Raw genomic sequence first — 26,331 nt, 5'->3', positions numbered from 1 at the left:
ATTATTAATGTTGGTGAAGAGGGGAGAACAATTTTCTTCGATAGTTCTCCCCAAAGGATTACAGCCACTTCTCTTCTTCTTCATCTTCTTCCTCTCCATCTTCTCCATTAAATCTGGTTTTATTTACAGTAGCCATTCAACACTTCACATAATAGTTCAGGCAAAACAGAGACAAAAAATAACCCAATCAATACCGGCCCAGCTGAGGGAGAAGGAGCAGTGCTCCCAAAGTACATAGCTTCAGCAAATGAGTCCTTAGGGGTTAGAAAGAACACTCCTGGGCGATTCTAACAGCCCTAGCCACAGCTCAAACAAAAGCTTGATGATGGAGAATCGAAACCAAGGAGAACTGGCTGGTGGTAACTTTGTCTGAGGCTGTTAGGGTTCCAATTGACTTCTACAGCCTTCAAATTTCCTCCATTAGACTTTGTATGTGGGAGTTGGACTTCATGAAAGGTTCTATATGAATTATTTTACGTAGTACAACCCCTAGTGGAACCCTCTACCTTTCTAGGGTTCCAAGAGAGGTGAAGAGAAAGAAGGGTGAGCTTGATCGACCATCAATACTGCTCTAATACCAAATTAGAAACTAGGTATGTATTGATTCAACCAAAGGAACAAGGAATAGCGGCTGGGAAGAGAGAAGAAGAAGAGAAAAAGTTGAGAGAGAAATCGTGGTGAGTAGCTTGAGAGCTGCTCTCACCTATTTGATTCATAAGTAATATTCTTGGAATTACATTGCCTCCCTCGGGAGGTAAAAGATAAAAAAATAACAAAAGAATAAATTACAACTCAATATGACTTACAATAACTAGTGACTATAGTACCCCTAATACATTAACTCTAACAGAACTCTAGTTCTTACTGAACTTCTTTGAGAGACGCATGCATTAAACAATCATTGAATATGAATAACCTCTCTCTCTTCTCTTCTCTCCTTCTCTATTAGAAGCAGATATCTCCTCTCTTGCTCTCTTTCTTGCGCACTCAAAGGATTAGGGACTCAAGCCCTTAAAAAACATTAAATAGGCCAACAATAAGCCCTAAAGACGTCCTTGGTTCAACCACTTGGTTTAGAGCTGTTGTTTGCCCACTAATGTCAATACTTTTATTACTTCCTCTACCGAAGTTCGATTGACACTCAACTTGAACCATTCAAATGAATACTCAAAAGTACTACAACCTTCTTACTTAGACCTTTTGATTTGCCTGATACCTGCTCAAAAATCAACTCAAAACATCAAAACAAAACCCGTAAGCTCACACAAATACCAGCACCATTTAGAAGATTGATGGAGTAGGTTTACGATGTGATGATGTCGGATGAGCTTCTCCCGGCTTTGGCAAAACTCCATTACGTACCAAATAGAGAGAAAATCACGTCGACGTTCGTCGGACCCTGAGAACATACATGTGTATCGTTCACCAGCGTTGGCAGACCATGTGACGAAGTCGGTATAGCTTATGACGACGTCGGCATACCATAAAATGACATCGACTAAACTAAATTTCAAGCCGAGTAGAGTCTTATTCCTCTCGGTACTTGTCAGGTTAGCTTCTATGTTCAACTGAACTGTCCTCTGATTTGTGAGCAAGATGTTGCCAACAATGAAAACATTGACAATATCCGTAATTAAGATACTGTGCTTGCATGTCCCCAACTATCTTTGCCACAAATGCCATACAAGCTCCCCCTTTGGAATTGTTAGCTACTTCTCAGCACATCACCATCACAATGAACATTACCATGAACAAAATCACACAACTCTTCTTACGTCTGACATCTCTCTTACTTGAGGATTGTCAATGATGTCGCTTTTCTCCCCCTTTGACAACAATCACAAAGGTCCACATAATGAAGCACAATACTACCATTGTACAATGAAGTTTGATGTGTTCCCCTTGTTTACATGCCATCTACCTACTCTGAAGGAGGAACAAATCCCAACTTCACTTCATTTGTTGCTACTTTTTCTCCCCAAGGAAGAGGGAGTTCTCCACTTGAGACGAATCAAAGAAGTTAACTCCTGGTATCAAGATAATCTGGAAGCTTCTATCTAAGAAGAAAATTATATTGGGTTGATTGGGTCTACTTAGGCCTCCTCCGTTCTAATTCGATATGGACAGTTCCTGCTTTGAGTGATGCTTCTTGGGTCTAGAGCAAAATCCTATCTCTTCGGCCTGTTGCCTTTGGGCCCATCTTCTTTCAGATTGATGATGGTTCCTTCACCTCCATTTGGATGGAGCGTAACCTTAGAAGATGGACGTCCAACTCTCGCTCTCTCGACAAGATTTGGAATGCCATCTTCTTTGATGTTTCATCTAAAGTTAGTTCTTTTCCCCTCGCTGCTGTAAAGGATACCCCAAGGAACAGGCTCATTGTTGTGTGTAGGGGTCTTCCTCTCTCCATTTTGCACCCTAGCTTGCTTTTAGCTTTGGTTTGTTTGCCCTTGGGCTTGTCTTGTATTCCTTGTCCTTTCTCTTCATAATTTAAATTTTCATTCATCCAAAAAAAAAAAAATAGTCTATGGTGTCTGACATCATCAGCCTGGGTGATTAGGCCCCTCCGGCCTCCTCCTCTCCTATGCTTACTTCTGTGTGAAAGCCTTGCCTTCCATTTCCAGACGTCCGTAGAGAAGAGTAGATTAATAACATTTGGGCTCTTGACTCTTCAGTCCTTTTCAACTCTAAGGCAGCTTGGGACTTCATCCGGCCCCAAGGCCCCTTGTTTCTTTTCCGCAAGCTCGTTTGGTTCAAATACCACATTCCTTGCCACAGCTTCACTGTTTGGTGAGCCCTCTCCAATTGCCTCCCTACGCAGTCCTTTCTCATCCATCGCCAGATCTCAGTCTCGCCCTCCTGCTCCATGTGTTGGAACGCGGTGGAACATATCGACCACCTCTTCTTTGTTTGTTCTCTCTCCTCTTCTATTTGGAAAGGGGTCCTAGCAAAATGTTGGCCAAGAAACCGCAGAATCTTTCCTTTGCGGGGCCTTGTATCTGTGATGTAGTGGGAAAGCATGCCTTCAGTGCGGCCATCAACCAAATTTGGATGAAGCGAAATATCAGAAAATAGACCTCCAACTCTAGTCATCTTCAGAAGATTTGGGACTCCATTTCCTTTTGGCATCAAAGCCAAGCTTTCTGCTGTTTCTTCCACTTGTAGTGACATCCCAAGGAACAAGCATATTGTTGTTTCCTGGGGCCTTCTGCTCTCTTTGCTTCAGGACCCCTCCTCTGATTCTTGAGGATTTGGTCGTTTTTTGGGCTTCTTGTTGTTGTTCTCCCCTCTTTAGGGATTGATGTATTCTTTTATCTTTGTTAATGAATTTTTTATCCACCCAAAAAAAGGTCGCATGTAGTAGTAATAGAAGTGTAGGTGCTGCTGCAACCAGAAAAAAAAACCCTAATAGACTATGAAACCAAAATCGGAGTGGGGAAGAAACTAATCAATAAAGCTGTGAGACCATGTAGCAACCATACTTTGTATAACCAGTCCTTTCATGAGAAGAGAGATGGAAAGAGATGGAGAGAATGAAGATAATGAAGAACCAAGAAAACACGATAGATTAAATTAATCTATTGCATACAAAAGCTGTTATTATATAATAGAAAGTGTTGTCTTACTAGGAATCCTACTTAAACACTGAGTCCTATTACAATAAGGAAATATAAATAGAGAAGTAACTAACAGCTAAAGACCTAATCTAATTACAATTACAACTTAAATACTATCCCACGATGTGTATGCTCTAACACCCTTCACGTGCAATGCTCCTTAATGGTTTGGAATAAGTAAAAGATTTCTCATTTTGATTCATGACTCCCTATTTTATGACAGCAAGTATACTTCCTTCATCTACGTAGAGGCTATTGACATCATTAATAAAGCCTTCTCTTTTACCTAACTATATTTTGATTATGTCATCAATAGTGGTCTTTTGATGCTTTTCTTCAACACTTTCTGTAGAATGAATACAAACGAGGGCTTAGTGGTTGGAACTTTGATATTGAAGATCTGAAGGCACAAGCTTCCCTGGTATGGCCGTGATCCTTCTTGTTCTGTTGTTGTATTTAGCCTCTTGATTGTTATTTGTCATTGATTAGATTTCTATAAGTTACTGGTTTACTGATGTTACTTTAACTTCATTTTATCTCATTAGATTCAAGATGTTGAGGAAAGTCTGACAGATAAAGAACAAGGAGGGAGCTCTTGTTCGTCTTTTGGTCAAGGGAGCTTCTATTCTTCTTTTGGTGTTGACATGCAGGATATACAATCAGAACCACTATATCAACCTTCTGCTATTGGCCAAATTTTGAAGGATATTGCAGATATTGTAAGTCTGAGGCCTCTTTTCTGATTGGTCCATTTGGATAAGACATTTTGGTCTTAAGGTTTCGTAATGACATTGGAGTTTGCAGGAAGATAATGATGTGATATGGAACCGGCCTGCACATCCTCAATTAGCTGACTTAACAGTTCAGAATTCCAAGTATATATTACTGTACCATGCATGATTACCTTTTTCTGTTATAATTATGTTATTATGTGGTCATAATTGTAATTATCTGAACCCACTTAAGATTCTTTCATATGAAAGAAACCCTACTATGTGATTAAGCGTGTTCCTTCTGTGTTTCCTATAACTCAATCTCTAATTACTACTCAGTAATATAAGTCTTACTTGTCCATTGCTTTCAGAAATAACTATTAGCATTCTTCTTAATCACACAATTATTGTCTTTCAATTGTCCAGAGCTATGTGTGATGCATCAGATGATGAATTAAGTGTTTGCTGTGTTGCTGGTTCAAGTTGTGAACAGAATATTTCGCAGAATGGTTTGCTGCATCTTGATGATCACATTTTCAATGTTGTGATCGAAAAGCATGAACTGGAGATCAATGGTGGCTTGTCAGAGGGTATGATTAGTCATTCTTCTCTCCAATTTGGAGATTCATCAGGGACCAATGTACTTGATCTTGCCTTTGTCAAAGAAGAGAGGTTCGATACTAGAACTACATAATCTGTGATCCCATGACCAACCATATTCGATTAGTTTGCTTTGATTCATGTCATCTGATTCAATATACCACTTGGCTGGCAGTTTATATTAGTTATACTCTCCCTATTTGACCTTCCTCCTATTCTTCTCAGTGATTTTCTTGATCTTTACATTTGGTTAGAGATTGTTGCTACATTTTAAATACTATTATTCCTTGGAGAGTGCACTAATAGGACCCTTCATTTGACAGACCAATTCTTGACATGACATAACCTGGCTGTGGATATGGAATATTCTGGACCCTGAATCTGTACCCACCCTTTTTGGTTCTAGATTTTGTGATTTGGTTGTGTTGGACATCATCCAACATTGTCAATGGATTATTATTGTTACAGGAGACTTTACTTAGAAGCTAAAACTTGGATGCTTTTTTGCAATTTTAAGCACTTATCTGTGCATGCTCATTTAATCTTATGCCTTGTATATTTGGTTCAGGCAGGGATTAACAGATCCAATAAGCTTGCGGGTAGGTAATGTAGTACTGGTTTGAGAATTCAAATCAGTAGCCAAAACCAAGATCAAAATTCAAAGGATAGGTTTAGATTAGGGTGATTTAAGGTAACAGTGAAATAGGTGGTTGGATAGGGTTGTGGCCTTGTGGGTGAGGTCGAGTGTAGTATGTAATGAAAGGAAGGTTTGCTGAAAGTTTCAGCCAATTTGGATCGGTAAACCTGAAGTTATGAACAACTCCTACTCTCCTAGTGACAATAGGAAAGGGGTATTATGGTAATTTTGGACACTGGTGTTAGGGTTTAGAATATGAAATTAAATCACTGGTTTCAGATATGATGTAGATTGATTTCAGTAGCTTATTTAGGTTAAGAAAACAGAATCGGTCAGGGTTTATGGAAGGTTTAAATTGCAGGTTTAATTGACGGCCTTCGTTGGTTGTTTGCTTGACTGGGTTAATTGATGGCCTTCGTTCTAGGGATCAGTGATCTTGAATGAACTCAACTTGGTAGCCCATGAGTGAGGGGAGGGGCTAAAACTAACTTAATCCATGTAGGGGCAGAATAAGAAAAACAGAAAATCTTCAAATCCAACCATCAAAACTAGGTAGAGATGTAAATGGATCGAATTTGGTACAGATATACCAATATCCGCATTCGAATCCTAAAATCCTAGTTGATACCCGAATTCGGTTCGATATCTACCGGAAGTGTAAAGATAATTTCTGTATTCGAATTCGATTAATAAACGGATATTCGAGATATTCGGTGATCCGATTCAAAACATGCAGTTGCAGAGGGAGGAGAAATCCCTTTTTCAGCAAATATCAACACACAGAACATCGACCAGAGATCACACTTGAAAAGATATGTGACCAACACGACCAACGATCATTGCGAAATCAGGTCTTCATTACCAAGATAAGCGACTAGCGAAAACAGAAAAGGGAATGCTCGTATCTTCTACAGATCGACGCCATATCACTACCTCGAGCGAGATCTGCTTTCCTTGGCAACGGCGAGAACAGTGAAGATCAGCAACTGCAAGATCTTCCTCAATAGCACTCACTGAAATCAGATTTGATTTCTCCTCAGTCCTCTTTCTCTCACCTCCAAATACCGGTTGTTCTGTTGTCTATTAGCATCGACGGCAACCCTGGGCTTCCTTCTCCATCTCAAATCCTGCTTTCTCCCTCCCTCTCGAAAAAGGAAAAACCCTAGATGTCGAAGCTTCATGACTCCTCAACAGAAAATGAAAAACCAAGTTAAAAAAAAAACTATTGCTTTTTATACACGAGAGAAAAGGCATAAAATGATAAGAATCAAGATTCAAAAATCTTTACGTGGGTGGACCCTACTCTAGCAAGTTTTCCGCAATCCATGGCATTTAGCATTGGGAACTGTTATTTATATAAATATAATATGTAAATAAATAAATTTTCGTTGGATATATAAATGGATTGGATATAATCCGATCGAATAGTGGGATATCTGAATTCGTATCCGTTTATTTTTCGAACGAATATGGATAGTTTCCGGATAATGATTTTTCGAATATGGATACAAATGTGAATCGAATTTAGATTTTTGACTATCCGTTGACATCCTTAGAACTAGGTCGAATTGAATCGATTTCTATTTTAGGGTTTGTGATCATATGGTAGAAATTTCAGAACAATCGGATGGCTGGTTTGCTTAATCTCAAAATACAAGATGTCAAAAAACCCTTGTATATGATCTTCTAGAAAGCTAGGTTCTAGTTGCAGAAAACTAAGAACAAAACCTACTTGTTAATAGTGGTAATCTGAGATTTTGGTTTCTAAACCAACAGATCAGTAATCAAACTTGATTGAGAACAATAGACAATTCACCTGGGCTTCACACCACAATGCGTCGGTGGATCAGACACCAATCCCTTCACCTTGATCAAATACAAAAAGTTTCTTCAATGGAGAAGTAGCGCAGAAGAAGCAGCAACTTTATTTATCAAATTCGTGTACAATGCCTCTTACAATCTCATATAGAAAACTCAAAAATAGACTGAAACAATGAAAACTGAAATAACAAAGAAATAAATGCACTAACTGATTAGGAAACTGAAATAGCAAAGAAATAAAAGACAAAATCCCATATGCCTAGCCTATACCCATATTATAGGCCCATTACTATGAAAACCCATGGGATCAAAGGCCCAACACATATATAACCCAACCCAAAGCTTATTGCCCCTAAATAAGCCCATTTAGACCAACTTAAGCACTTAAGCAAAAGAGAACTAACTTAAAACACTAAAGAAACTAAGTTAAGAACAGATTAAAAGAGAGTGCCAACAATGTATCCTTTTTGGCAATGGGTCTTGGAGTTTTTGTGCTTTCAAAAGACTATATTTTCTGAACTTGTTAAAATTGTTTGATGCATGCATGCTTCATTAATGGGTACATTCCAGGACTCGATATTTTATGTATTAATGGGGATTATGGATTTAAAAGTTTACAACCAGAGCAAGTGCCAACTTAGTTTTAAGGCTAATTTGGCATCAAGTGGTATCAGTCCCACTTGCTAGCTTGTTTAGCAGATGGGGATAACACATGTGCAAAGACATATCTTCTGAGTGATAGTGTTATTTGATTGACATGCTAGAAGTCTGTTAATATTTTATTATAGCTAAGGGTTGATTCGAGACATGGTTTTGATCCATGTTTATGAAATATGATTGTTTTGGGTTTTGGAAGTTGGTTATAGGTCTTGCAGTTGGGTTATCAAATCTAGCAATTTGTTTCATATAACCCTAAAGATATCAGGTGATTTTTATTTTGGAAGAATAAGTTGTGTGAACCAAGAAGATTCTTTCTATAAACCAATGTATGAAATCAGAGAAATATCTAGCAATTGTGAGAGTAAAGTGTAGTTACTTCTGTTGGATGTGATCATTCCGACTTGAAACCAGGGCTTTTAACATGCCAGAACTTAACCAAGATCCATTCCAAGTGTGGCCCAAGGCAAAGTTGGATGGCAGATGGTCCACTCTAAGACACAAATCAGGTTAATTAGTATATGCAAAATTTCTTAAGGTACATAAATTTACATGCACATATTTTATTTTTTTTTGGTGAATTAGTATATGCAAAAAGGAAGGCTACACTGATGCACATATTTATTAACTATAAACAAGATTAGTAAATGTAATTATATTGCGAAAATAAAAAAATTCCCATAATTTCCTTCTTAATTGGATACCTGGATCGTAATATGAATATCCAAGTATTGAACTAATAACCAGACTTAAAAATGGATACACACTTGTAGGATGATTTGGATATTTAATCTGGTTTCAGATATCCAATTATTTAACTGGATCTAAAGCTAGGTAGATCTTCTTCAAGTCTAAGCCGTTGATAGTGATAGCTACAACCTCAGGTGTGATTACCATGATTTTCTTCCTTTTTTTTTTTTTTTTATGATCTCAGATTTTTTCTGAGACTCGTGAGCAATTTTTGCATTTTGATTTACTAAAATTGTTAAACCACATCCTACAACCCATCATCAATTCCATATTCCATTGTCTTCTATCATCCTTTTCAACCTTAGGCCCTGGAACCAACCATATTCCATAATCTCATATGTGGAGTTTCATCTTTATAATTCAAATTCCATCATAATATCACTTTTCCCAACTACACAATGCACTTTACCTAATTTTTTCGTTCCACAAAGTTCCATCTCAAAATTAAGATTGTAACTTGTGTTTCCATTTTTTCACGTCTGAAATCAAGTGCCTGACCTACTACAATATTTAAATAAAAAACACTTTTTAATGTTAATCTCATTCATATGTTATTAAAACTTCTGTTAGAGTTCTCATATCGTTCTTCAAATTTAGACTTCTCGCAAAACACTATCTGTTTCACATAGGTTCCACAATGTGATTGCATAATAGCCCATTTCATTTCAAGTATCCATGTCAAGTGATGTAACAACCATCACTCGTTGCTCGGTTCTTTAAGAAACTTTGACAGTCCTGAAAGACTGACAACTGTTTCTCTTCAGTTGATGGCCATCTTTTCTTATGTTTTCTGTTTAGATTTCATCATTAGTATCCTTGGTCTGTATGTAATATTTGGCAGTGCTACAATAATGCATCTGAAGAACTTGGTGGCACTATGTGTATGCTGAATGACTTGGTCTCTAAGTAATATTTGGGAGTGCTAAAATAATGCATCTGAAGAACTTGGTAGCACTATGTGTATGCTGAATGACTTGGTCTCTATGTAATATTTGGCAGTGCTAAAATAATGCATCTGAAAATTTTGGTAGCACTATGTGTATGCTGAATGAGATTTTCTTTTTCTTTTTTTCCTTTTGCTTTTGCAGTAATGCATATCTACAGTCTCATGCTTCCCATTGTTGATTTGTTGCTAATTCTACTATTGTTTTGTACTCCATGCATTTAACACTACACATTTTCATCATAAATTTCCCTAATTCTTTTTCCATTTCTCAGTGAGAAGCAGCAAAGTCAGCATCAGAATATGGTCAGTTCTGATGGAATAATGGTTCCACATGTAGTGGATGATGCACCGTCTGAATCTCTTTCTAAAGCATCCAAGGCATCAGGCATGTAAACAGATAATTTATTCCCTTACAATTGATCGTCATGATAAAATTATTTCCCAACTTTTGGTATCTTTGCGACTTAGCACAAATGAATTATTGGTCCATAGGACAGGTAGTCCCCTGATTTTCTCCCTTTAACTGAAATTGTTTACTGTAGCAGTGGGTGATGATCTTGATGAAAAAGCGAGGGCACCAGTTGTACAACAAAGGGGACGTTTCAAGGTGACATCTGAAAATGTTGACTTAGAAAAGGTGAATTGACTGCTTTCTGACTTGGTTTTTCTACCTATATTTTTGTGCAATTTGGACTATGTTTGACTATCACCATTTCATCAGGTGCCTCCATCCCCTATGCTGCAAAAGAGTCACAGCATGCAGGTTAGTTGTTTTCTTTTTGTTAGTGCATTAAGGACAAGAGTACTAGTATTGTGTTGTTTGGTATTGTATACCCAGACTGTTAATAGTTATTAGTTTGAAGATCATTTCTTTTGCATTTTCTTTTCAAAGATTTATGATGTGCAACTGATTCCAAGGTAGTATTTTTCCCTCTGAATTCTAGTGGATTAAGTACTAGTAGGTTTTTAGTTGGGGTGGTGGGAGTATGGAGATGTACTACCATAGTTGTCAAAGTTGGAAATGGTGTAAGATTAATCCAAGAGATAAGAGGAGAAGATAGGAAGTAAGAAGAGAAGGAGAGAAGAGAAGAAGAGAGAAAGAGATGGCAACCGAATAATTGAGAGAGTTATTTCCTCTGCCATATTTGATTCATTAATATGAAATAGTAATTACAACCACCTCCCTAAGGAGGTAAAAGGTTGTTAACAAATTTAGAATTAGAGTAAGGCTTGGATGATTAATGATCACCCCAAGCTCTTTATTTATATCCTTGAGAATAGAGGACAGAAATACAAATAAGCAATGTGGGACTAAAGCCCACATAACAGAAAAATAAAAGAAACATATAGAGGGTCCAATTTCCCAGACAATCCCTTAGTGAAAATATCAGCAACCTGATCAGTAGATTTCACAAAGGAAACACAAATCAATCCGTCTTCCAACTTCTCCTTGTTAAATGCCTGTCCACTTCAACATGCTTGGTGCGATCATGCTGTACTGGATTGTGAGCAATGCTGATTGCAGCTTTGTTGTCACAGTACAATATCATAGGAAGATGAACAGGAATACTAAGGTCTTGTAGCAAGCCTTTCAGCCAAAGTAACTCACAAATGTCTTGTGCCATAGCACGAAACTCTGCTTCAGCACTAGAACGAGCCACCATATTCTGCTTCTTGCTACGCCAAGTGATAAAATTGCCCCCTACAAAAGAAGAATACCCAAAGATAGTAGTCATACATAAACTAACTCACAGTACTTACAGCAACAACAATGTCTGGACGTGTGTGTGAGAGATAAATCAGCTTCCCCACTAGTCTTTGGTACCGGCCTTTATCAATAGGTTCACCCTCCTTTTCTTTGAGACGAACAGTAGCCTCCAGAGGAGTATCTGAAGGGTAACATCCTAACAAACCAGTTTCAGACAACAAGTCTAAGACATACTTCCTTTGGGAGAGAAAGATGCCTTTAGAAGACCTGGCAACCTCAATCCCTAGAAAGTACCGTAGCTTCCCTAGATCTTTAATCTCAAACTCCTGAACAAGAAACTTCATCAACCGGTTAATCTCATCACCATCTAGTAACCACAATGTCATCCACATAGACTATAAGAATAGTGAGGTTTTTTTCCAGCCCTCTTTATAAAGAGAGTGTGACCAGCTTTACTCTGCTTATACCCCACAGAAATCATGGCCTTATGAAACCAACCAAACTAAGCTCTAGGTGACTGCTTCAGCCCATAAAGTGCTTGCTTCAATTTACACACTTTACCTTGATTACTATCACAAGAAAACCCTAGTGGAATATCCATGTATACCTCCTCACCAAGTTCTCCATTTAGGAAGGCATTCTTCACATCCAGCTGTTGTAGATCCCATCCAAGATTGATTGCACAAGATAGCAAAACCCGAACTGTATTCAACTTTGCAACAGGAGCAAAGGTCTTCTGGTAGTCAATCCCATATGTCTGAGTGAAGCCTCTTGCAACCAGACGGGCCTTATATCGATCCACAGTGCAATCAACCTTCTGTTTGACCACAAACACCCATTTACATCCTGCTGGTTTTTTCCCTAGAGGAAGATCTACAAGATCGCAAGTATTATTTGTTTTCAAGGCTCTCATTTCTTCCAATATAGTTGCCTTCCACTTTCCATATGCATAAGCTTCCTGCCAATTTTTAGTAACAGAAACAGAAGAAAGAGAAGACACAAATGCATGAAAAGATGAAGAAGGAGAACTATAAAAAACAAAGCGAGAAATGGGATGCAAGGTGCAAGTCCTAGTACCTTTGCGATGAGCAATAGGTAGTTCGGCATGAGAAGTCTCGCTAGGAGGAGGAGGATGAGGATTTGGATCCTGAGCTGGCAATTGGATAGGTATTTGTGCCACAGTGGATTGATGCTGCCCTCTTTTGGAGCATCTCTTTTGGTAGGTGATAACATTCGAGTCGTCAATTCTCTTCTGAAATTCACTAATGGTCTTCTGGATTGGAGTCAACTCCCCCTGACTAGGAACATGACCATCATTATTTTCTACATGCTCCCCTTGTAAAGGGATCCCTGTGGAAGAAGGGGCAGCAGCCAAAGGAGGCTGGGCAGCAGCCAAAGTGGGCTCCAAAGTAGGCTGGACAGCAGCCAAAATAAGTTCCAAAGGAGGCTGGGCAGCAGCCAAAATAGGCTCCAAAGTAGACGGGAGAGGAGGAGCCTCAAGGGGAGGAAACACAAACACATCTTCACTAGATCCAGAATTCTCCCCCTGAAGATGTGAGGATGGATAGTAGGAAAGACTTTCATGAAAAACGACATCCATACTGACCAGAGTACGACGGGAAGGGGGATGGTAACACCTATAACCTTTCTGGGTTGGAGAGTAACCCAAGAAAACACACCGCAACCCATGAGGGTCAAGTTTACCATGAGATTTCGTGTCTCTAACATAGAACACACAACCAAACACCTTTGGAGGAACCACAAAGGTGGAATTCCCATGTAAAAGTTCAGCCGGACTGCGGGAGTCAAGAACACGAGAAGGCAACCGATTAATGAGATAGGTTGCAGTGAGGATAATATCCCCCCAATATTGGGAGGGAACATGGTGCGGAAACATCAACGCTCTGGTCACCTCTAATAAATGTCGGTTCTTCCTTTCAACCACACCATTTTGGGCTCGGATATCGACACAACTAGTCTGGTGAATAATCCCATTATCAGCCAAATACTTCTGAAATTGGTTTTCCTTATACTCGGTGCCATTATCACTTCTCAAAACCTTGAGATTAGCCTGGAACTGAGTTTGAATCATTTTATGGAAATGCTGAAAACAGGAAAAAACTTGACTTTTTGTGTGCATAAGATAAACCCATGTATGCCTAGAATGACAATCAATAAAAGAAACAAACCAACGATGACCAGAAAGGGAAGTTTTACGACTAGGGCCCCAAACATCATAATGCACCAAGTGAAAGAGTGAAGAACTCCTTTTATTGGAAATCGAATAAGTAGAACGTATCTGTTTAGCCAGAACACAAGCTTCACAAAAAAAATCGGTCTTATCACATGGTTTGACTAAAGTAGGAAATAAAGATGCTAATCTAGAGTGACACTGGTAAATTTCAGAAGAGACTAAGGAGTTCTGATGTGGAGATGGTACCGAGGGTGGAGTAAGACGACCATCATCAAGCAAGTACAAGCCACCACGCACTTTACCAAATCCAATCGTCTTCCCAGAGGCCCGATCCTGAAACACACAATGGGAAGGAAAAAAAGTCACTTTACAGTTAAAATCACGAGTAAGACTACTAATAGAAAGAAGGTTAGTAGTAAAATTAGGGATATGCAAAACCAAAGATAAAGTAAGGGAGGAAGTGCAGTTGATGATTCCTTTTCCAGATATGGAGGAAAGAGAACCATCAACCACTTTAACCTTGTCTTTCCCAGAAGTGGGAGAATACCGATGGAACAGGCTAGAGGAACTGGTCATGTGATCCGTAGCCCCAGAATCGATGATCCAAGGATGGGAAGCTACAGAAGCATAATGACCACTAAATGGAATACCTAATCGGGCAAAGTATGAACCTAAAGGAGCAAAAGAGGTGGCAGGGGCTGATGTAGTAGAGGAAGCAGCAGCGGAAGACCTTATCACTCGTAGGAAAGCCTGTAGATCATCCTTGGATAGACCAGTGTCAATAGCCGGGGCTGTAGGAACAGATTCAGAGTGGTTTGCCTTATTTTTTGTCTTCTTCTTGGCAGCCTGTTTAACCTCAAAGTCAGTTGGTTTCCCGTGAAGCTTCCAACACTTCTCCTTGGTGTAGTAAGGCTTGTGACAATGCTCACAAGTAACAGTCCCTGTAGTAGAATCACCAAGAGAAACATGTCCGACAGGTGCAGGGGTAGCCTAGGTAGCAGACTAGAGGGCTGATCTGTCAGTAACAGGAGGATGAAGCATAGCAGCCCGACAGTTCTCTTCAGAGGATACCAAAGCATATGATTGTTCAATTGTGGGAAAACGGGAATGACCCAATACTTGAACATGAATCTGGTCATACTCCATGTTCAAACCAGCCAAAAAATCATACACCCTGGTTTTGTCCAGATGCTTCTTATATGCAGTGATATTAGCAGCTGTAGTGGGATGGTAATCAGAAAAATGGTTCAGTTGCTGCCAGAGACTGTGCAAAGTAGCATAGTATTTGGAGACAGATAACTCCCCCTGAGTCGTATTATTGGACTTCTTCCTAAGTTCATACACCTGTGCATCATTACCAAGCTGGCCATATATCTCCTTGCAAGCAGACCAAATCTGATGGGCTATATCAAGGAGAAAACCATTGGGAAGGTCAGATTGCATTGAGCCAATCAAATAGGACATAAGTATACCATTGTAGGAGATCCGTCTGATCAAGAGAGTGCCAGGAGCAGTCGGCATGGTGATAGTACCATCAATATGGCCAGTAAGCCCACGGCCAGCAATAGCAAAGTAAGCCGAACGGGACCAGATCAAATAATTGCTCCCATCCAGTTTGATAGGATTAGGGAGGACATCACGGTTGTCATTCCTACCAAGCCTATCAGCAGCAGAGGTGCCAGTAGAGACTTCAGAGTCACCCATAATGCAGCCAAAAAAACAAATCACAAAGGAGGGCTGTGGTGACAAGAAACACAAGAAATCCTTCAAATTAAAGGCTGAAAATTGGAGGAGAATCCCCTTTCAATGTCACAAGATGTGTCGCCAAAATCATCAGCAGCAAACAAGTGCAGCCCCTAGATCGATTTTTTCAGGGTTTTGAAAAAAACCTTGTTAGGCTGAAATCGATTTAGGGAAGAATAGGCCAAAAAACTGAATTGTTGAGGCTCAAATTGGAGGTAGATATGTCTTTATAAGTGGAGAACCAGCCTTCAAAAAATCAGCACCAATAGAGGCTCAAAAACCTGAGATCGATTTTTTCAAGGTTTTGAAGAAAACCCTGATTTTGTTGAGATCGATGTAGGGAGAGAAACCTGCAAAAAAACACTGGATTGAGCTGAAACTTGACTCGAGTGTGGGTCTAGAAGAGACTGAGCACCCCTCCAAATATCACAGCCCCAACAGAGGACAGCAGCCCTTAGATCAATATTTGTTAGGGTTTTGAAAAAAACCCTGTTTTTTGAGAAATCGATCTAGGAGGTCTTCAATGCAGATCTGAGACAAAAAAATTCAACAAAGGAACCTGCTGCAGTTCTGGATCTTCAAGCTCTTTATTTATATCCTGGAGTAAATAAGGCTTGGATGATTAATGATCACCCCAAGCTCTCTATTTATATCCTTGAGAATAGAGGATAGAAATACAAATAAGCAATGTGAGACTAAATCCCACATAACAGAAAAATAAAAGAAACATAAAGAGGGTCCAAAATACCTTTTCTAACAAAGGTAAAACAAGATAAATACAACACAAGAAAATAAGATACTAGACTAGTACCCAAACTACCCTTATTATATAACTCTAACACTCCCCTTCAAGCTGGAGAATAAATGTCATACATTCCCAGCTTGCATAATAGGGTACTAAACCCTTTGGTAAAGATGTCGCTAATTGATCGCCTGTCTTAACAAAAGGAGTTCAAATGTAGCCGGAGTCAATCTTCTCCTTGATGAAATGTCGGTCCACTTCAATGTACTTTGTTTTGTCATGTTGTAAAGGGTTGTGTGCTATGCTAATGGCAGCCTTGTTATCACAATAGAGTCTCATAGGTGCCTCAGTATAAAATCTCAACTCTTGGACCAATCGTCTCAACCATAGGACTTCACATACTCCATAAGTCATAGCTCTAAATTCTGCCTTTGCACTTGACCGAGCCACAACTGGTTGCTTTTTACTCCTCCATGTGACCATATTACCACCCACAAAAGTATAATAGCAAGATGTAGATCGTCTGTCAGAAACTGAACCAGACCAATCAGAATCAGTGTAGCCTTCAATTCTCAAATGGTTGTTGTGAATGTTCACGGATTACCCTTGATCCGTGACCCGGACTCGGATACATTAAAGTGTCCAAGTTCATTATGCACATATTGCACATGTGATTTGACTAGGATTTTATTTCCTTTAGTGTAATGATCTCTGATTATAAATAAAGAGGTTGTGGGCACATTGTTCATAAGTCATTATTTAAGGATTTCAACAGTTATACTTGCCATATAGGAGACCTTTTCTTGGAGAGGACTTCAAGTATCTGAGGATGCGGTAAACAGCATCCAAGTGCCCACTCTTGGAGGCCTACATAAACTGACTCATCACCCCAACTGCATAGGTGATATCTGGGCGAGTCAAAGAGAGATAAATCAACTTCCCTACAAGCCTCTGGTATTTCCCTGCATCAACAAGGGAAGGTCATAGTCTTCTCCTAGCTTATGATTCTGATCAATAGGAGAGTTTGCATGGCTTGCAACCCAACATCCCTGTCTCTGTCAACAAATCTAGTACAAACTTCCTTTGACATATATCTATTCCCTTCTTAGACCTTGACACTTCAATCCCCAAGAAGTACTTTAAGGGACCCAAATCTTTAATCTCAAACTGTTGAGCCAAGTAAGTCTTCAGCCTAACTATCTCAGCCTGTCATCTCCAGTCACTACAATATCATCAACATAGACAATAAGGGTTGTGATGGTACCATTACCTCACCGGGTAAATAAAGTGTAGTCAGCTTGGCTCTGGGAATACCCATTCTTCAAAATTGCCTGTCTAAACCTCTCAAACTAAGCCTTCAGGGACTGCTTGAGACCATATAGTGCCTTCTTGAGCAGGCACACTTACTCTTCAGCTGAGGGACACGTGAAGCCGGGTGGAGTCTACATGTACACTTCCTCTTTTAGATCACCATAGAGGAAAGCGTTCTTCAAATCCAACTAATACAATGGCCAATCTTTATTAACCGCCAAAGATAAAAGAACTCTTCTTGAGTTGTGCTTCGCCACAGGAGCAAATGTCTCCTGATAATCAATCCCATGCACCTGATTGTAGCCTTTAGCGACCAACTGGGCCTTATATCTCTCACCTGTAGGAGAGAGAGCATCATAGGAAACTAGTGCAAGCTCTCTTTTCTTTTCTAGCAGCAATAGGAAGGTCTAAATCAGAAAGAAGAGAAGGAATGTTACCTGACTGGGGAGGATGAATCTCAGGATATGGGTCCAAAGAGGACTAATGGCAGGTCTTCTTTCCCTTTCCTTTCAAGCATTCACCTTTTTTGTAAACAACTAACTCTTTTTCATTGCTAGCATCAACACCTTTTTCATTGCTCGCATGAACACCTGAATGAGTATCAGTATCAACAACAACCCCTTCTTTGTGTTTCCCAATATCAAACAGAAATGGAGAAGAGTAGTTCTACAAGCTCTGATACCAAGTTGGAAATGGTGTAAGATTAATCCAATAGATAAGAGGAGAAGATAGGAAGTAAAAAGAGAAGAAGAGAGAAAGAGATGGCAACCGAATAATTGAGGGAGTTATTTCCTCTCCCCTATTTGATTCACTAATATGAAATAGTAATTACAATTTACAACCACCTCCCTAAGGAGGTAAAAGGTAAAACAAGAGAAATACAACACAAGAAAATAAGATACTAAACTAGTACCCAAACTACCCTTATTACATAACTCTAACAGTCAAGGCGTCGCCTAGGCATCCAGTCTCTTTTTTGGGTCCTAGACAACAACACGTCTTGTTGACACTTCACGAGTCTACGTTAATTTATGTTTATTGTTTTGTTTTTTGATGAACATGCTTATATTATATCCAATGCTTTATTTATATATGTTGGTTTTCTCATATTAGGTCATTACTAGCATAATAATATCATATTACATTGATATGGATTCTATGTTGCATATAACCATAATTATATAAAATTATCATTTTTATATTACATATAGTCATATACTACACGCCTAGGCAGACACCTTGTCACCTAGGTGCCCCTCCAATGCCTTGGGTCGCCAAGTCGCTGTGACAACGATGTGTATAGTGAACATGGTCCATTTGTTTCCTAATTCAGTTCAGGTTGGGGTTAGTGGAATTTCACCTGTAGGCTAAGGTAGGCCTAGTTATCTGGGTTTGATGAATCTCAATACTTAATCACTAAGAAAAGGAAATACAATAGAAACAAAAATTGCAGAGAATAAATACATCAACGGCATAGTTGTCAAGGCGACGCCAAGGTCGCCTTGGCATCTAGGCGGATCTGTAGGGGCCTAGGCGATTGCCACCATAGTGTAGGGCGCCTTGCACTGGTTTAATTGGTATTGAACCAGGTTCTAGCACTTATTTATGCCAAATATCCATTACTTAAGATATTATTCATGTTAATCAGTAAAGAGGAAAAAAAAAGGAAAACAGAGGAAGCCGAGAGAGAGCGAGAGGAAGAAGATGTGCAACTTTGGTTCACACTAAACTTCATTAAATATACCACTAAGGGCATAACAGGAAAAGAACATAAAAATATACCTAATCTACCCCTCTCACCCATCTCGGCGCTAATACCGAGATTCATAATAATCTCGATAATACTCCCCCTCAAGCTGGAGCATAGATGTTAATCATGCCCAGCTTGTTACAAATATAATCCACTCTTGCACTCCCCAAAGACTTCATAAAGACATCTGCAAGTTGCTCTCTAATACGAACCTGACAAGGAGAAATCAGCCCTTGTTGTAGCTTTTCTCAAACAAAATGGCAATCAACGTCAATGTGTTTCGTCCTTTCAGGAAACACAGGATTTGAAGCAATATGGACAGCAGCTTGGTAATCACACAACAGCTGCATAGGAGAATCATCAACAAACCCAAGCTCAGCCAAGAATTGTTTCACCCACATTAAATCACAAGTAGCATGTCCCATAGCCCTATATTCTGATTTTGCACTGGAACGAGTAACTACCGTTTGTTTCCTACTCTTCCAGTACACCAGATTCCCTCCAACAAGTGTATAATAACCTGTAGTTGACCTCCTGTCAATCGGAGATCCTGCCTAATCAGCATCTGGAAAACCCTCTATCCACCCATGGCCATGATCACTATAGAGAAGACCACGTCCAGGAGCCTTTTGAGGTACCGCAAGATACGCACAACTGCCTCCTAGTGAGATGTTCGAGGAGCAGATAAGAACTGAGTCAACTAACTCACCACACTAACAGGAAAGGCAATTTCACTATTAGATAATTCAATTTTCCAACTAACCTCCGATACTTCTCAGGAGGTTCAACACTATTCCACAACCAGATTTTAATGGTGGAATTCTGACGCATTCACTCTTCATAGACAGTAATTGTAGTGGGGTCCATGGAATCAACAGATGAAGGGTCATATGTAATATATTTCATCTTCCTTTTTGCATGGATGCTTGCACAGCTTGGGCCCGTAATAAATAGTTAGAAACTCCATTGAGTATAATGGTTGTAATCTGAATCTGGACATTATCGGATGGGGGCTTAGGATCGGACATCTGGAATCAGCAATTAAGGAGCGAAAGCAATATGGTAACACTCAAATTAACATATTAACAGATCAACAATGTAATAAGAAGCAATTAAAACTGTTCTGAAGAGAAGCAGTAGCTGGCAGCAACTAACAACCAAAAACAGAGCACCTAAGCCCTGATTTGGGTGATTTTAAAGAACTGAACACCAGCAGATCAGAAAGACCTGAGACTGAAGTCAAAGAAGGAACTAGGATAAGGAAATGATATCCAAAATTAAGTCTTGAGCAGATGGTTATACCGGAAGATATGCAGGTAACAATAGGTCTTTGGAACAAAAAAAAACAAAGCATCCGCAAGAGTAGGTGAGAAAACCAAGTGCAGAAAATCAGGAAGTTCCTCAAACTTGGATTGAGTCTTCCTCTGGGTAGGTGCAAGCAGACCTCAAAAACTTGTAACCATCAGCCAACAGAATAGGAGGTAATATCAACTTCAATCACTTGCAGAAAAATATCCAAAATCTGTAATCGCTACCATTAGATAGCAGAAAACTGATGCCCAGATCCAAAAAACTTCATGGAGACCAAAATAATTGTAGAAGAGTGCCCTAGTTATCCTTCATATCATCATTAAGTAGGGAAAAAACTTGTAGATAGGCAGCATAGGGTGCTGCAACCAGAGAACTAAACTAGTCCTTTAATGGACTATCAAAACAGAGATTGGGTGAATAAGAGTACTAGTTATTAATGCTCTGATACCATGTGACAATATCAAGGATCAATAACCAGTAAACACACAAAGGAAGAAGAGAAGGAAGGAGAAGAAACAGAGAGAAACCGAGACTGCTAGAGCTCTCAGTATCGTGCTTTAGCAGTATCCCTGTAATCAATATATAATTTCTAAACAATTACAAGGTAAAAAGGAAACAAATAACTTGTAGACTACTCTAACTAGGAAACAACAACCTATCCTAATTAGGAAAGTAAATAAGATAAGATTGGGAAGATATCCATCCCATATCTAACCCACATGACCAAGCCACGATATGGACATTTTCCCCTATCATGGTACACAAACCACCTTTGTAACCCTAGGGTACAAAGTTCCATACTTAGCAACCTCTGTGACTTAGTGGCTATGTAATCTAAAGTTCACCCAATCAAGGGGCTGTTTTGGTTTGGTACTTTTTCTGTTCCCCTCTGGAGGGATATAGGCCTTAGAGTGGCGTCACCGGTGGGATCCATTATTCCACTAGTGGTGCCTACTAAAATATCACGTGCTCCTCCCCCCCTTATTTTGGAAGTCTAATTCGTCCTTGAATTAGCTATTAAATTTTATAAGTCTTTCTATGGTTTCCATTCCATTAGTTTAGTCTAAATCATTTTTCTTTTATCAATACCTCATAGATGATAAGTAATTTCTGGAAAGGTACTAATTACCTTCTCTCTCTCTCTCTCTCTCTCTCTCTCTCTCTCTCTCTCTCTCTCTCTCTCCTGTGTGTGTGTTTGTGTGTACATATGCACGCTGTGTGATTCTTAGTTCTATATAAATGGAGAAAAACATGTATAAGTTGTAGTTTCTTTGTTTACTTAATTTTACGACTCCAGAAGATGAGTTTGAGCCTCCACCCTATGAGAGCCTATAGTCTCTCCACACTAGAAATGATCTTGCACCAGAAGATAGTTTGATGTTTACACAGGAAATCCCTACTCCGTATGGGACCTCTTATTGAGCCATTGGAACTTGATGTTGTGGAGTAGGTCAAGACAAACATGACTTCCTGCAGTTTTAGTGAAGGAGCTATTTGTGTTTTTTTTTTTTTTCCAGTACATGTAGAAACTTCGTAGTTCTAGAAAAGGGAATTAAGTTGTTGGTAGATTCCGGACCAACTTTATTTTACTTAAATTGATAATTACTTTAATTAAATTGTCAGTATACGACATTAGGAATGTTTAATATCCAAAATTTTTTGGGATTTCTTATTAAAACTCATTGGTTATGTAGGTGATTACCCAACTTCCTGTACTTGGTCAATTACCATCATTTGCTGCTAGATCATCAAATCCTCCTGGAAATTCATTTTACCTTCAGTTGCATTGTCTTTTGCAGACAAATATTCAACAGAGGGTATGAGATTGCTTTATTTTATTAGATATTCTTGCAATCTAAATTTGTTTAGGATGTTTTTTACTTGTTACTTTACCCTTGACAGGAGAGTATTTTAAGTTTAATGAAGCAAACCTCTTCTGGTGATTACACAGGTTCTAGCAATCGATATCTCTCAAATTTTATTCTTTTTAATATTTTATATGTTATCTAACTTGATTCATTTTCATTTCTTCAGGTAATTGTGATGGAGGTTATGTGCCAACAACTACCCTCACAGAGAAGTCCTTGGTATGTAATGGTAGGGTTTCCTAGGGTGTCTCTGTAGTCCAACTTTCTGTAGTCGAGGCCATTTTTTGAGACCTCTGTTTGCTCATCTATTTTGCAATTGGGGAAATGCTTACGAGTTTCTACACGTTCAGTTTTCTTTAAAGTAGGGGGTTGGGAGTGGGGCACTATTGCAGTATTACAAAAATAGTGCATTAGGGTATGTAAATCATGTACCAAGTGTCCAACCTAGGACATCTCTTCCATCTCGACCCTCAATATTTTTTCATTATGATGACCCATAAGATCGCATTGTGACCTTTTCCATCATTGCAATAACTGGTGCTTGCGGATGTTAGTAAAAGTTTGTCGTTGTAATTATTGCAATTACTAATACATATAGCTAGGTTTAGACTAATGTTGGTGGTGCCATGACTTTAGGAAATTGTAAACCTACTGTTTTATGGGTGATTGTAGGATAGAAACAATCATAAAAGTAATTGTAACACAAAAGACAGCCATGACATTAATCATGAACCCATTTGTAATGGTGCTTGCCACATATTCACCGATAAAAAGGACAATGTTTTCCCAAGCTTATATTTACCATGTAGTAAAAGGAGATAATAAGTGGTGTTGACTTTTATAACCCAACTGCTGGATAATGCTAATGGATGACTCTTGCTCATTTTAGTTGCCTTTTCAAATACTTGGTATTATTAATACCGTCCAACATGCCAGACTTACGAACTTCAGAAAATTTTCATGAAAGGTGGAATTTCCTGTTCACTCTCATTGTTGTAATTCATGAAGAATCTCTTTCACTCTCATTGGTGTAAACTCAATTGCACCATGGATAAATTTTTTACATATTTGAATTCATGGGGACAAGTTTTAACTTTTTTGAATTCATGGTGATAATGTTTATGGAGGATAATGAAACATTAGAAATGGTTCCCTTGATGTTCTTTAAGAAATGCTTACTAATTAATTCAATATGCACATTATACTATGCTTGATGTCTCTATAATTATCTAGCCTAAGGATTTGATGATACCTAGAGCCACGATATCATAATGTCATTTTTCATTTTTGTTCCCTTCCGGAGGGTGAAGCTGACCGTTACACCTTTGCTTTTGGTTACAGCTAGAGGCAGCACATGATAGGGAGAAGGAGTTACTACAAGAAGTAACAGAATTGCAGCGGAGGTAGTCATAGTGACAACATTTTGTTACCAAGTAATGTGAATAAGACTCAGACATTTGTTTCTTGCCTTGCAGGCTCATGTGTGCTCAAGATGAACTTCAGAAGCTTAAAACAAGAAATGCTCAGGTTGGTTTTGTTACTCCCATTCATGCATGTGAGAATTTTAGGTTATATTCTAGATTGTAACATATAAATGTGCTTCAGGTGTGATCCAAATCTTTATTGATGTTCGATTTTTCATTAAAACAATTTCTCCTTATAAGGGGGAAAGGTCATGAAAATTTTCTCCAAGATGAAGATGAAAGCAAAGAAGTTGACAACTGAGGGTTGTAGCTTAAAACTACTATAGGATCATTTTGCTCTTCTTTATGCTAGTAGGTGGGGCCTGCTATGGATGACAATAATGCCAAGTCCTCAACCAATTTGTGCAGATTCTATAGTGTTTGGATCACATGTATACGTTCTAATTGTCAAAGCTAGCTGTTACCGTAATGTATAATATACATTCATTTCAAATTTTTAAGTAACATTTTTTGCTGTGTTATTTACAAGTGATTTTTTTTTCCAACCTCGTTTTTAAGTTAGGTTTTTAGCATGGAGCTCCTGTGGATTTATCCACTGAACTGTATTGCCGATAAATGTTTGCTTGTATAGTTCCTTGCTTACAATGCTTTTTGATAGTAACCAATTAAGCCCTTGTGTTGGTTGCTGAGTGATTCATTATTAATGCATTGCCTTGTTTGATAACGTTTCTCACTTTTTGTATATTTTGACCATTGTAATGTGTATCAAATTTGGTCAATCCTAGCCAGCCTTAATCTTCCAGCCCCATAGCTGGAATAGGTCTTAATTGTTCATGAATAAACTTGCTGCTTTGTTGGTTGGTTATCCAGTTTGGGTCTGGTTTCAATCTTACAAGTTTTGCCACCTGCTTCTCCAATATTTGAATACAGTTTGAAATTGAATCATCCTCGTTTAAAATGGAGAGATTGTACTACACCTAAAATAGATCCTATAAATCTAATGAGTATATTTGTTTAGGGAGAGGGATCAACACACTGCCCATTTATATTAGCATTTTACATGCTAAATCAATAGCGGGTAGCAAAATGGTATACTTAATGAGGAGAAAGAAGTGTGCCCACGTATTTAATGAGAGGGGGGGGGGGGTGCGAGAGAGGAAGTACTCATTGAGAGAAATATTCAGTGACAACGTGTACTTCCTTTACCCATTTGTTTATTACGTGGAGTCTCTCATCGACCTAATTAAGGTTTCCTAGTTTCATTTAACCCTACCCGGTCTTCACTTGTTTCTTACCATGTGGCATATGGTAGCCACGTCAAATGTTTTTCACATGGCAAAATAAAGTACTAAAATATTTTCGATTACCAAGGGCTCCGTTTGGTTGCAAAGGGAATTAAAGGGAAGGGAAGTGAAATTTTCATACTTGAAAAAGAAATTTTTATAATCATTATCCCATGTGACAATATCACTAACTTCAAATCATTCCATATTTGGTTATTAAATTCCACTTTATTTTGCATCTATTTACCTTTGGTTTAAAATATAAAATAAATATTACATTTAAAATGTATCATTACTAAATATGGTAAGAAATATAAGTAGCTTATACAATCACATGGGGTAATGATGACAAAAGTTTTTATTTTAGGTTTGAAAATTTTCCCTTCCCTTTCAGTCTCCTTGCAACCAAATGGAGTCAAAAAGATGCATGGACATACATGAGAGGATAAATGATTGAATTTAAGACTGAATTTTGACAAGTGGCTGATGTAGATAATTTCTATTGTATCACCCTTTGACATGGCATAACTAGGTGTGCAGATGAGAAATGTTTTATGATCTCTATAGACCATAATTAGTATCACATTTGATGGTTGGCTCTTGGGCCTTGGTTGTCACTTTCAAATTTTGAATAAAGTCAAATTAATTTATGAATTGGAAATACACTTTCGCTTAATAGTGGGACCAAACATGATGTTGAGCCATAGAAGCCCTCAATAAAATAAGGTCAAATTGTTTAAGCCCCATCCCTTCCCCATCAAGGTTTCAAGAATTGGGAATCGGATCGGTGAATTGACCAACTTGTATTGAAATCGGTCGAAACTGATCCCAATTCGTGTCAATCCAGATCGGAATAACCGATTCTAGGATCGTTGGGACCAATTATGTTCCAGATTTTGAGTTTTAAAAACGTGTTCCCGAAAGAAGGCAAAAGATGGGCTTACTCCCAAGTCCCAACAGCTCTATGGGATAGGGAAATCCTAAGTTGGGAGGTCACTCAGAATAGGTAGGGTACCACTTCTCTGCATAGAATCCATTGTCCTATCATTCCTCTCCAACAGAATATGGACTCTACCTGAAATGTGACTCTCTTCAAGGCATCAAGGTAGTGTAGTACCAGCCACACGGGCAATTTCGAAAGAACACAAATGTAAAGTTGCAACCTTGAATCACAACTTGAGTTTAAACCTACTTAATTCAAATTGGCATTTCTAGACTTAATTTTTATTTTTTAATTTATTTTATTTTTGGGACGA

At 38.6% G+C, this 26,331-nt stretch overlaps 1 protein-coding gene across 4 annotated transcripts in view; it reads left to right on the top strand.

Moving 5' to 3' along the window:
• The window catches only part of LOC122657511 (STE20-like serine/threonine-protein kinase), a 62,169-nt gene extending 37,863 nt beyond the window's left edge, over positions 1-24,306 (top strand). For 2 of the 4 annotated variants that reach the window (XM_043852228.1, XM_043852231.1), the window contains exons 9-21: positions 3,970-4,038; positions 4,163-4,336; positions 4,422-4,492; positions 4,757-5,002; positions 10,014-10,126; positions 10,284-10,378; positions 10,463-10,504; positions 22,195-22,317; positions 22,403-22,451; positions 22,535-22,587; positions 23,710-23,771; positions 23,844-23,895; positions 24,034-24,306. In XM_043852228.1, coding sequence (XP_043708163.1) covers positions 3,970-4,038; positions 4,163-4,336; positions 4,422-4,492; positions 4,757-5,002; positions 10,014-10,126; positions 10,284-10,378; positions 10,463-10,504; positions 22,195-22,317; positions 22,403-22,451; positions 22,535-22,587; positions 23,710-23,771; positions 23,844-23,895; positions 24,034-24,093 — 1,209 coding nt within the window. In that variant the 3' untranslated portion in view covers positions 24,094-24,306. Of the gene's footprint in view, positions 1-3,969; positions 4,039-4,162; positions 4,337-4,421; positions 4,493-4,756; positions 5,003-10,013; positions 10,127-10,283; positions 10,379-10,462; positions 10,505-22,194; positions 22,318-22,402; positions 22,452-22,534; positions 22,588-23,709; positions 23,772-23,843; positions 23,896-23,973 lie in introns of all 4 variants that reach the window. The other 2 variants (XM_043852229.1, XM_043852230.1) reach the window with 2 other exon arrangements.
• Positions 24,307-26,331: the final 2,025 nt, after the last annotated feature.

Source organism: Telopea speciosissima, chromosome 4 (assembly GCF_018873765.1).
Source record: "Telopea speciosissima isolate NSW1024214 ecotype Mountain lineage chromosome 4, Tspe_v1, whole genome shotgun sequence".
In the NCBI taxonomy this organism is placed as follows: Eukaryota; Viridiplantae; Streptophyta; class Magnoliopsida; order Proteales; family Proteaceae; genus Telopea; species Telopea speciosissima.
Note: the sequence above shows the minus strand (reverse complement) of the source record. Positions and strands in the feature narration are given on the sequence as shown.